This window comes from Urocampus carinirostris, chromosome 12, assembly GCF_059441175.1.
Source record: "Urocampus carinirostris isolate Australia breed hairy pipefish chromosome 12, RoL_Ucar_1.0, whole genome shotgun sequence".
Lineage (NCBI taxonomy): Eukaryota > Metazoa > Chordata > Actinopteri > Syngnathiformes > Syngnathidae > Urocampus > Urocampus carinirostris.
In genome coordinates this window covers 31,402,456-31,415,460 of record NC_142360.1, presented here as the reverse complement: position 1 = coordinate 31,415,460, position 13,005 = coordinate 31,402,456, and the positions used below count along the sequence as shown (strand labels likewise).

At 40.0% G+C, this 13,005-nt stretch overlaps 1 protein-coding gene across 6 annotated transcripts in view; it reads left to right on the top strand.

The window, feature by feature from the left end:
• Positions 1–13,005, top strand: part of fryl (furry homolog, like) — an 85,928-nt gene that overhangs the window by 14,162 nt on the left and 58,761 nt on the right. For 3 of the 6 annotated variants that reach the window (XM_088350009.1, XM_088350006.1, XM_088350005.1), the window contains exons 1-2: positions 513–928; positions 4,935–5,000. In XM_088350009.1, coding sequence (XP_088206135.1) covers positions 661–928; positions 4,935–5,000 — 334 coding nt within the window. In that variant the 5' untranslated portion in view covers positions 513–660. Of the gene's footprint in view, positions 1–511; positions 929–4,934; positions 5,001–13,005 lie in introns of those variants that run through there. The other 3 variants (XM_088350007.1, XM_088350012.1, XM_088350011.1) reach the window with 3 other exon arrangements.

Genomic DNA, 13,005 nt, shown 5'->3' with positions numbered 1-13,005 from the left:
TTGGAAACAAGTATTGTAAATAATGGGGGGGACTCTTAAACTCTTCGCTTTGATGAGAGCGGTGCTATAACTTTATGGTTCTCTCTATATCGCGACACAGTCTGGGCTATACCTCCTCAGATGAAGGTGCACTCTTTATACAAGCCTTGTTTTTATTAAGACTGTTTATATGGAAGCGGACGAGTAATTATATGCAATGATAAGGGCTATCGGTTCCCACAGTCGGATGCGTTGATTTCGCTTCCTCATGTCTTTCTACTTCTCACGCCGCCTGTCAATCTCCTTTGCCTGTGTGCCTTTTTGACTGGTCGAGCAATGCAGACTGGTGGGGGCGTGGCCTGCGTCGCCCTCCCACGTTATCTCCTGTGGAACATGTCCGAGTCCCACCCGAGATAGTACCCATTTGCCGTGACATCACCAGACTGCATCAATTGCCGTGACTCTCTGCCTTCCGACAGGTAGCGTTGCAGTGCTGGGAGTTGTTCTGCTTTGACCAAGTATGTCAGCAACTAGTTAGTCCAGAAAGACTACTTTTAAGAAGTGCAGCATTTTGCCTGCCCTCTTAGTTTGCGTTGTAGCTTCCATGGCTAGCACATGTTCTTCTCCCGGTGAGAGCAAATGCTCTTGGTAGCTGTTCTGGTACCTTAGGATGGGGTGACAATGGCGTGGCACAAGCTGCTGGACGGTACACACGAGCGAATGAGCAACAAATTGAATATGGACTTTCTGAAGAATCTGGTGCCGGGTGGGGCCCAGGTACCCAGTGCTCAGGGGCCTCCTGTACTGCCGGCCACGCAGCTCATCCACATGCGGAGAATGGGCTTGTTGGTCATGGGGGAAACAATTGTGGAGGAGGACACCTCGGTTGACGGCGACCCGATTGTTACCTCTGCCGTGCTACACAGAATTAGGAAAACTCACTTCAAAGGTATGTCAAACAATAAAATTGGTCTCTGTGAAGGAACTAGGTTATTTCTTGATTTGTCCACCTTTCCTGTTTGTCAGCTTGCTCATGCAAATTTCTGTGGGACCTGCATGGGTGCACAGTAGATGACAAAAATGCTCAGCTTTGCTGCCCCCAGTAGTTTCAAATCCAACAAGCTGACCATATGATTAAAAAGTACGATTTTACGCCTTTTTTTAACTTAATTGAAGGAACTTTTCAAATAATTTACCTTCTGTTCCCTTTTTGCAGGCTATTGTCACATCACTTTACAGTACCATAAATTGCGGATAACTATCCACTACTTTTTTTCCTCTACATTTTAAACACTGTGGCTTAGAATACAATGTGGTTCACTCTTTATTTAATTCATTTCGCAAGGCGGATGGTAGTGTGGGTGTTGGCAGCGACTTTGGACACATGACGAGCCCTTCCCGCGGATCTCCCCAGGTTTAGCACGTCGGGGTTCTGCAACAGTGCTCCCCACCCCGAAGGCGGTGTCCCCGGTTGGTCTCCTCTGCGGGCACCAAACAGCTGGCTTAGAACTTTTGTGCACCAGGAAAATCCGACTGTTTAAATAATACAAAGAATCGTGAGGGTTGCAGACTGGCAATGATGCGATTTCTGCCCAGTACTCTGAATGTCAAAGCAAAGAATTTCTATGAGCACGGGTAAACGGTGACTTCCGCCAAGTGGCTCGTCATCTAATTAGCGGTAATCGTGAATGGATAAACAAGATTCTCACTGTGCACGTCCGCCAGTAAATTACGTTTACTCTTATTACGAATAGATTTTTCACTTACCCGATGAAGTCCGAGGGCTAGCCCTGCGCGGTCTATCAGTTCTGGTCCTAAGCGCTCCGGCAGGCTACTTGAGGCAGTCCATGTGCCCAGGTTATCCGTTTCGATATAATCTATGAATTTTTTCAGGGTACCCGCATGATTTTTTTGAAATGTAAGAAATGGACGTGAATGTGTTCATTTTAGTGGTTGTTTAGGCCTAAAATCCATTGTGACTTGTACAAAAACAATCCTTTTCTACATTTGCGTATGCAGTTTTTATCAGGTGCGCTTTATACTCTGTAGTTTGGCAGTGTTTTTCAACCTTTTTTGAGCCAGGGCACGTTTTTTACATTGGAAAAATTTTGTGCCACACCACTAACCAAAAATGTTATAAAATGACACTGAATAGTATGCTTAATTACAATATAATTTGTAATCCCCCCCAGTTTTTACAGTACAGACACTTGACAGTTACATAATATTTACAGAAAATGATTCATAAATGTTTTATAACATTTTAAATTTTAAAACTTGACATTCGATAATTTCTCACAGCACACCTGACGATCACTCACGGCACACTAATGTGTCGCGGCACAGTGGTTGAAAATCACTGAATTACGGTATGCCAACAGACAAAAACAAGAATTTAATATTTAATGTAAAAGTGACAAAAATAAAGTTTAAATAAATGCAAAAATGTTCACTGAAACAAGTCCACACCATTAGTTTTTTTTTCTCTGTAGAATTGCTCTGTCGAAGTGTTTGAGGAGTATGTTAGGAGTGACAAGATTGGATAGATTGAGAAATGAAATTGTGAGAGACAACTGGAGTAGTAGCGGAACTGAGCAAGCGTGTGGATGAGAGAGTACTTTGTTGGTTTGGACACATGGAGAGGATTGATGAGGAGCAAATGGTAAACAGGATCTACAGAGTAGAAGTAAATGGATAGAGACCAAGAGGAAGGCCGCGGCTGATGTGGATGGATGGTGTTATGAGTGCACTGCATGATCGATGTCTAAATGTAGTGGAAGCTAGAGCTCTTGTTGGTGATGAGAATAAGTGAAGAAATGTTGTTAAAGGATAGTGGGATGTTTGGACGTGTTCTAAGGAATGGGCAGGGCACCTGTATGATACGGCAGGGGTAAACCAGTGAAAGCTGTCGGACCATGCTGTTGAACACAAGAGTGTGTTGTGTCACCCTGACCTGAGTGACATGGCAGATTTCTTGTGTCCCGTTTCATCTGGAGGGACGAAAGCATGACCAACTTTGGTGCCGAGGTGCTTAACTTGTTTAGGTGTTTGGGCATTTGTGTTGGCCATGGTCAAATGTTGTGTTTTCTGCTCCTTTTCTCCTTTTTTTTGAGGGATATGGCCAGGGTAGGTAGGTAGGTAGGTAGGTAGGTAGCTCTGTAGGATCCAACTGTTTTAATCCTGAATTTTCACTGAGAATGACATTGCAGTTGATTAGTGGTCTAGCAACAACCAATCACAGCTAATCTCTTTTATGAATCTGAGCTGTTTGTTGTCTACTCATCCGTGAGCGGCCAAATGTCCACCCACAGACATGAATATAAAGTATAAACAAAATTTAGAGGAAAGGGACACAAATGGGAGATCAGAGTCATTCACCTCCCATCTAGCAGATTGCTGCATTTGTTGCAATAGTTGAGCTCAAAAGAGCAACCTGGAGACTGTTTTTTGTTGTGTCTTTATGTGCTGATAATATGAACGTGCAGATGAGGAAGTGGCAGCTTTGATAAGCGCCCCTCGCGTGGCCTCGTGATGATGATCTACTTGACTCCAACTTACTAAATTCAGCCGCAGACTGACAGAAGAATTTATGTCAAATACAGTACGGTTAGAAAAGCATGCCTTATGAACACCGTTTCCAAACATGACCCATTCCCGTCTTTAAGTAGCAATGTCTTCTGTTTTTGAAAATATTTGGAGAGCAATAGCAAACTCACTGGCTTGTTTTCCAAATCAAACTTGGGGTTTTATGCGTGATTAGGTCAATTTCTTTTTGCTTAGTGTTGGCCATTGAAAAATATAACATTTTCTTCAACAAAGTTTGAGCTTTGGTACATGTTCACGCTCTCAATGTTATTTGTTTAAAAGAAGGGGGTCAAATCTACAACTACAACTAAGACATTGCAGAGTTGGCTTGAATAAGTTAAATACGAACTTAATTAATGAGAGATTGTTGCTGTCAGTGCTGTTGTTTGGGTTGGCAAACAATCATGGTATTGTCAAAGATGATAATTTTCGGAGAGGTGTTTTTATTTTAAGTACATGATTCCCACGTATCCTTAAAGTCTTAAAAAACCTTTGATTTATTATTCTAAAAATAAGGTCCTCATGGTCATCAAATTTTCCAATCATCAAAGATCCAATTTTTTAAATTCTTAAAAATGTGAACACATTAAAAAGACTGATATTTGATTGCTCTAAAACGATTTTGTAACATTTATCAATGATCTTTTTTAATAATTCACCGATTTACTTTGGTGCTAACATGGCGTGACCACAATAACGTAGCAATCGAAACGGTGGGGCGGTTTTAGTCGGGCCTTTCAGAGCAGACTTCTCAGTCTTAGGTCAACCCACTATACACATTGCAACTTGGAACAGAGACGTTTACTTAGGACCATGGAAAAGTTTTCATTTAATGAGAAGTGGCTGTCTGATGAACGTTTTTCGCCATGGCTAAAAGCTGTGCCAGGTAATGTGTACGAGGCACGATGTATTGTTTTTTAGTTTTGTTTGTTTCAATTTTTTGTTGGTTTGGTCTTAAATTTGATTTCAAACTGCATTCAAAAAGTCTTTAAAAGACTTAAATTGAACTTGCCTTAAGCTGTAGGAACCCTGAAGTTGTCCTGGGTCTATTTCCAAAGGGCTGATTCAACCTTATTTATGGTGAATACACTCATCATATACTGTGAAGCAAATGCATTAAATTATGTTTGAACATTTTTCCATTGCATTTGGATTTAATGCTTTATATCCAGCATACCACAGAAGAACTATAGAACTATAGCAGGATGCAAACATTCTGTGAAGTTTATTTAACAGCTTGCATTAATCCAAATGACTCTTTAAGGTTGTTTTTGGTTTTTATAACGTCAATGCCATTTGGGATATGTGTATGTTCCAGCACGGATTTTTGAGCTCGTTTTAAATCTTAGTTTTTGTTTTTTCCCAACCAGGAAACATCCACCGATTTCGGAAAACATCCTTTTTACAGCATGCTCAGCGTGGCCGTGACCGTGAGGGTGAGTTATACGTGTGTGGGGAAAAAATGAATTTTTGTTTAATTGAATACATACTGTTGGTTGAGTGTTGTGTTCATACCAAAGGATAATTTGCCTTGTTGTGATCTGGGCGCCACTCCCTTCTGTAGAACTGGCTTAGCCTGAGTTGGCTTTAAAGGGGTTGCTACTTTCCTGCTGGCATTTGTCTAATTTTGTACACACATCATGTTGTCGCTAGGTGTACACTTTTTTGTACGATATTTTAAGGAAACTCTTAACATAATTAGAGCAGTTAATTTATAGATAGAGCACCACGTTTTGTGTTTGTGATGTCAGGTTTGTTTCTAATTCAAGTAAGTGATTCCGCGCAGAACAGTCCCTGCATTGTGTTGTCGCGCAGCCTTGATGTGAAATGACAAATTGGTAAAACATCCCTATTATGGTTCATTGCAATGCGCTGTTAGAATTCAGCAGTGAGTTGGTGGCCAATGTCATTTGTAGGATTAGCTAGAAAATGCATACCCCAAAGTTCTTAAAAAAAGTTTGTCTTTTTACATTTTAAAAAAAATGTAAACAGTGTAAACAGTTTAAGAAATAATTTTATCCAGCTTAAGAAATGTCGCTTTTAACAATATACAGTACATGGCTATATCGCCGCTCCTGATTCTGTATTAATATATTGATTTTATTTGATCATTTTATGGATGGGTATGCTTAAGCCTTGGCTGCAGATTATGTGATTTGTTTTGAGAAATACGGCTTCATCCCGTTTCTGTGGTATAGAAGCTCGATCTTCTGCCACTCAGGCATTACCGGACCGGAGTTCGTGGATCAAATTGCTGCTCAGGTCGATTCCTGTTCCCAGGGCTGCCCTTCAGACAGGAAATGCATACTTTAGCTTTTGTGGGCATCTTGGAAAATCACCTGCTTCAAAAAAGGATATACTTACAATGATAATACAGCAAATTTGAACACCGTCCCTGCATTACAAAATGCCGATGTCTCGGAAGGATTCTTTTTTTGTTGTATTTGGCATGTTAAGACTAATAATTCAAGCCTCAGTGCTGTATTTAAAAAAAAAAAAAAACAACAACAACAACAACTAATAATTAACTGTTGTTTTTAAAAGAATAATGACATGCTTAAAAAATATTGATAAAATTAAAAATGTTACCACCTTTTTTATTGAGAGTCTAAAGTCTCAAATTTTAGAGTCTAAAAGATAACACAAAATTAATCTGTAAATTCAATGAACATGATGCCTAACGTTAACAAAAAAAAACCTAGGTGTCAATTTGTTGACAAAAATTTCTCCAATAAAGATAGTTTAGGAGGCATTTTGTGAATAATAAAGACCACAAAAATGGAAAAGGGATCTTTGCAGCAGCAAATACCCATTTGAAATGAATTATAACGATCCTCTAAAAAATGTGTATGTCTGTGTCATATTAGGCCTCTGATAGTCCTTTGCCCTCCTTTTGAACAAACTATGAGCCTAAATGATTTATGTTCACATGAGATCTGTTTGATAAAGCACCTTTTTTCCAGCCCCCTTCTGTCTTTGCTTCACCGGAAGTCAGTCGGCCCCATCGAGTTTGAATGTTCCCAGAGAGTGGTTGATGTTGTCGGTTCCTCCTCTGCATTCCTCAAACAAGCGAACTGGGTTTACACAAAACAGTTCCTCCCGAAATCTGACTGCTTTGCTGATAACTGCTCTCATAATGCAACGTCCTGTGTTTCTGGTTCGCTCAAAAACAGACAGACGTTGCCCTTATTATGCCCAATGAGGGAAATATTTTCTTGGTTTTAGCAGTGTCACTTTACTGGTATGCTGACCGAGGTCATTACTCCGGTTGCAGAATTGGCCGAGAACCACAAATATCAAGCCGAGAACTCTGTTACAGTGATGCTAAAGAAAATGCATGAGGTTGTAGATTAAATTGCTTTAAAGAGGTCATGGGTTCACAATCCAAGAACATAATAATAATAATAATAATAATTTCCTTGTATTGTCATTCTGTGTAACAATGTACACAGAACGAAATGTCGATTGCATCTGACCCGATGCAGCCGCAGCCAAGAGAGGGCGCCGCCGACCACTTTTTAAGTCTTAGGAATGACTCGGCCGGGGCGCGAACCCGAACCTCCCAGTCTCAAAGCGGGCGCCTTACCATCTAGGCTACTGCATGTCAGGTCCAAAGTGTCCCTAGATGTGAATGAGCGAGCAAATTGTCTCTGTGTCCCCTACGACTGGCTGGCAACTAGTTCAGGGTGTCCCTTGCCCACTGCCCGAAGATAGCTGGGATAGGCTCCTGCACCCCCTGCAACCCTACTGAGGATAAGCGGTGCAAATAATGAATGGATATATTTATTTGGTTCAGAATCTAATTCAGTGGTTGCTGATTCGACCAGTAGGTGGTGCTCATGATTTTCCACACAAATTAGTGTCCAAAAAAGCCTCTTTTTGTCTCCTCTCTCATTTCTAATACAGTTATCAATAATCTAAACTGGTGTTAGGGAGGGGGAAGAAATTATCTAGCAAGAATGTACTGATCAATAAACCCAGTTTTAAGATAATCAACTCATTTAAAGGATCAGGAATTATTTAAAAGCTTTTTTTACTTCGGTGTGGATGCTTGGTGACCTCTCACAGCGCCACACGCCCGTAGCAGCAGAAGGAATCACTACAGTGATGTTCTGTACTCAGAAAAAAAGGTGCACACAATACAAAATCTAATTTACAGCAATATCCGGATTTTTTTTTTTTTGACATCCCGAAAAAAATGTTCGTATCTATTGTTTTTCGTAAGTCTAATGGTCATAAGTAGGGGAGCATCTGTATACTGAAATCAAACTCAGTTTTGTTCCCTGTGCTTTTTTATTTGATACACAGGCCTGTTGTGGTATTAAATGTTGCCTCGTGAAACTCGCGTCTATTAGGCCAGTGCGCTATATGAGCCGACAAAAAAATAATTAGAACCAAGGAGAGTGCTCCCTTTAAAACAGTGCGCCTAACGGGTGTGAAAATGCGGAATGGATGTGACAGTTGCTCAGATCTACATATTAATTGCAGTGTGTAATTTGCCATCTTAACAGTAGTGTTTTGCCTTAATGAGTGAAACTTGAGAAAATTGAAGTTGGCGCTGTCCTGAGGCGTGATGACAGCTGTGGTCTGTGCAGCCCTTTGAGACTCTTTGTAATTTAGGGTTATACAAATAAACATGACTTGACTTGACTTGTTACCCTTGCAATATAGTGCAGAAGAGAGTCCCATTGGCATGAGGCAGGACCATCAATGCTAAACAGGCAACTTCAGTTAAGCTTGAAAAAAAGATCAAAGGTTAATCCATCAAGCTCTCTATTCCTATAACTCCATATATAGTTATTTATTTATTCAACATTTAACCTCACATATCTGATCTATGAGAACTTTTTCACCAGTCAATGAAATTAACAAAATCACTCTAGAGCTAAAACCCAATAAATCTTAATTACAAAAGCGGATTTGTATCTGAGTTTAATTTGTTAAACTTAAATAACCTTGTAAAATAGATGGACTGATGAAAAGTGATCAAATACTACTGTTAAATTGGAAAAAAAATATTTAGAATAAACTCTTAAGCGTTGGCGCAGTCATGTAAATAAACTTGCTTGTTTGTGACAGAAACATGACGTAAGAGGTAAAAATCCCAAACTATACCGCAAGTTTTACTTCTTCACTCTAATTTTCTTCCATTCATGTCCTTGCACCCAACCTGCATTCTTTTAATCTAAGATAGGGTGGGGCGAGTCTTGAATGGAATGCAGGGCCCTGAAAATTCATCAAGAGAATAAATCGAGCCAGTCGTCGCACACAGCAGGACTCTGTCAGAACTGACTACACAGATATGCCATGATGTGCTACACCACCTCTGCCCAATCACTGTGTTTCGAGACTGTAAACAATTGTAAAAATCTGCCGTTCAAAAAGAAATATGCCTCGATCTTCTTCCCCACAACCCCTCAGAGAAGATTCATAAATGCAGCCACTCGGGAACGAAATTAGACTTTCAAACCTGGAGTGCATATCATTTCCATCTTTTTGTATTTTACCCTTACAAAGGAGGACACGATGAATTAATTTGGAATAATTGTATGCACTGGCTCTTTATTGAGTCTTTTTAGTAAATATTGTACACTGAATATAAAGCACACACCCCTGATGATAACATATCCTTAGGATACAATAAAAATAACTCATTCCAGTACAGACGCTGCCCTACTTACGAACAAGACTATTGTTTGTAAGTTAAATTTGTTCGTAAGTCGCTTCAGTGCTATATTTTGTATTTTTAAGGTTTATGAGTATGTTTAAGGCTTGTATAAGTAACCTGTATTGTTTTGTACTAAAAAAACATTTCATCAAACAATATACTCTATAAGGATAAATAAAGTTGAGTGTAACTTACTTTTGGGAGATGCGCTTCAAGAGGTCCTCGTCCGTGGTAAAAGTGGCCGGAAAAAAACGTTCTGACCATTTTCTCAACTGCATCAAGCTTTCTTATTCCACTTTCATTTCAAAAGAAATGGCTCGCTTCTTCTTTACACTTTACACCAACCATATGGAATAGATGCACGAGATGTTAAACTAGAAAAATATCAAAGTTCTTAGCGCGCTGGAGATAGTGTAGGCGTAGAATGTGAGGTGCGCATGAAAGATGTCAGTAGGGCGACAAATGTCACGAGAGTTTAGGGGGGCGTGAGAGTTTAGTTTTGGAGAGAGTTCGGTGTGTTTACAATAAACTGGTGCTGACGGTTGTCGCTCTCCAAAGAGACTGTAAGTGAGTATTTTTTCATGAATGAGGAGCAATCCATTACCCACACAAAACGACACGCTACATTGGAGGCAGCGGTGGGATAAAGAGCAGGTGAAGGAGATGTTTACGCACGAACTAGGAAGAGGAAGCGGATTATTTTTTTCACTTCCGGGTGGATGCTGGGTGACCTCTCACAGCGCCACACGCGGGTAGCGGCAGAAAGAAGCACTACAGTAATGTTCTGTACTCAGAATAAGGTGCACACAATACAAAATCTAATTTACAGCTATGTCCGGATATTTTTCGATATCCCGAAAAAAATGTTCGTATTTACTGTTTTTCGTAAGTCAAATGGTCGTAAATAGGGAAGCGTCTGAATGATGACACTGTTTGTTGTAGACACCTATTGAAAAATGAATGATTGCAAGAGGAAGTGAAATAAATTATCGAGGAAATCAAGATGCAAAGGTGTTAGCAATCTTTTAACAATTATGATCTGGTTGTTCAAAAATCTCATTGAATTTCAAATGTGAATCAATTAACACACGCCTCTCTCTTATTTTAAAGTAGTTTATTACCAGCTCGTTATATATATTTTTTAATTAGTCAAGTGTCGTAACTCATATTAGTCAAAGGTTTTTTCCATGATGTTTTTGAACATCTAATAGTCTAAACACAGAATTCTGATAATCACAAGATTCCACCCATTTTTGTTATGTAATTTGCGGTTGAGAATCTCACACTCGTCTTGAGAAAGGCATCAGGGTTGCACCACAAAGTGGCTGCTTATGTTGACTGTGCTCGGCTCTGCCTGGTTTTTGCATAACTTGTGTAGTGGAGGGCATGTGACACAGCAAGAGATGAGAAATCAACCAAACAAGAAAGGACAAAGGCCTTTTGTCAGTTGCAGCCCTTCCCGTCCTCTCATTTCCTTGGATATTTTGTTAACAAACAATCTGCTTATTTAACTGTGAAATGACTCAATGTCACGCGGATCTGCTTAGTGTCTGAAAAGAGGATTTCTCGACAAGATTAGAATATCAGATAAATCAATTTTGTGATTATGATGGTTAATTGATAGAAAATGGGTTTTCATTTTGAGTCAACATCCAATATTTAGTGCTGGATTCACATTTGAATTTTGTTGAAAGTAGACATAATTAGCTAAATCAAAATTTTTAAGCTTTTGGCCATTTTTAGAATGGTAGAAACACATTTAATTTTTTTTTCTCCAATCACCCATCTGTGAAGACATGTTTATGCTCCCTCCCATTTTGTGAACACCGCTTGGGTGCATTTAGTGTGTGTAACTGTTGGGACCCTTCAGTGTGAGTTCGTTTTCTCAGCCATACAATAAGAGTTTAATAAAAATATTTTCTACATTTATTCTTTTATAACTTGATTAACTCAATTATTTTTTAAATTTAATTTAACCTAAACCAGCTCGGTAGCCTAGATGGTAGGGCGCCCGCTCTGAGACTGGGAGGTCGCTGGTTCAAGCCTCGGCCGAGTCATACCTAAGACTTACAACATTGGTACTCATTGCCTCCCTGCTTGGCGCTCAGCATTAAGGGTTGGAATTGGGGGGTTTGGTCACCTAATGACTAAAATGGCTGCGCCCTGTTTGGCTGCGGCTGCATCGGCTCGCTACAGTTTAACTGTACGTGTCAGTTGTATCGACATTTCGTTCTGTGTGCATTGTTACAAAGAATGACAATAAAAGTAAATTCTATTCTATTCTATTTTAAAAAAAGAACTCTGGTGCGTGTTCTACACAAGGTTGTACCGTATTATTGCAGAACATCGGTCGTAACGGCGTTCAAACGCGGGTCACAGCAGCGAGAACACAGAACTTTAACCAAGAAACCTGTGATTTGGATGACAAGCGGAATGGCATTGGGTTTTATCTCCTCATCACACTATCTTTAGTCACAGTACCAGAGACAAATGTTAGTTTCATTGTGCATTTGGTTACAATGACAATACATTTTTCACTTACAGTGCTTAGAATAGAATAATGGAATAAAATATATTGTCATTGTCACATGTGAAACACACAACAAAATTTACATTTGTCTCTGGTACCGTGAATAAAAATTGTGTGATAATGCGAGAAAATCTACTGCCTTTTATATGTCCTCTATACCACTGGTGTTCCAATGGTTAGAATTCACTGTTCTCACCGCTGCGACATGGATTTGATTCCCGTTGCATCCTACCGCAATGTTTGAGCTGAGAAAAAGTTAAACAATATTTTATACCGATTTTTGATTAAAAAATAGGAGTGAGTGTGCGTCATGAACGAGTGCACGTTACACACGAATAAAAAGAGTTGTCAAATATCTGAATAACAACCAGATGCTACTGTGCAGGTAAAATGATAAAAAGCAAAATCCTGTATGAGTGTACACTCAAACTTCAGTATGCTACTTTAGCAGCGATTGTCACTTCGAATGCCTATCAAACGTATTATCAAGTGCTTCTGTCATTAGCTCCATGCGAATGTTATTCTACCAACGCATAATACTGCTCAGGCTAGACCTATTAACAAGATGTCAGTGATTTCTGCTATCAAGTTCCAAGGAAAAGGAAATGACTGCCTAAGCCTGTTAGCGACGTCAGCATGCCTAGGCTCTGTGCATCACAGTGTTGTCTGCGTTTGTGTGTGACTCTGTCTTGTTAAACACTGATGTCATAAGTAGTTCCCTTAACTCTTATGTTGGCGATGGGTTATATGGAGAACCCAACTTTAAATCAGTCTGCGTTTACACTAGCCTTATTTCGAAAAGCTGACGGTCAATAAGTGTGGCATTAGCAATGGCTTTTTTGTGTGAGACCGCACTGCCCCCTGAAAATGTGCTCTAGGTCCCCACCCTTGATGCCCTGAATCTTTTTGAAATGGTGAACAGAAATGCATAAGATTGTTTTGGAACAGCAGTCATATTGTCTTATATTTATTTTCCAAAGGCGTAGCCGTGACGGCTGTGTTGTGATCGTGCGACCCTCCCATTGTTCCTTCCCCTCCCGCAACAGTCAGCAATGACGCATCAGTTATTGCCGTGGTGCTTGACAGAAACTGGCTTTTCATAGGCCAGTAGCTGAAAGGTGGGTGGTGTCTGTGAATGCAGCGTTCCGCACAGTAGCCACTCTTGACACCGGCAGCATTTTGATGACATCATCATCATCACGGAGCACACCCTCTCTCTTTCTGCTTCTGTCTCCATTCTCCC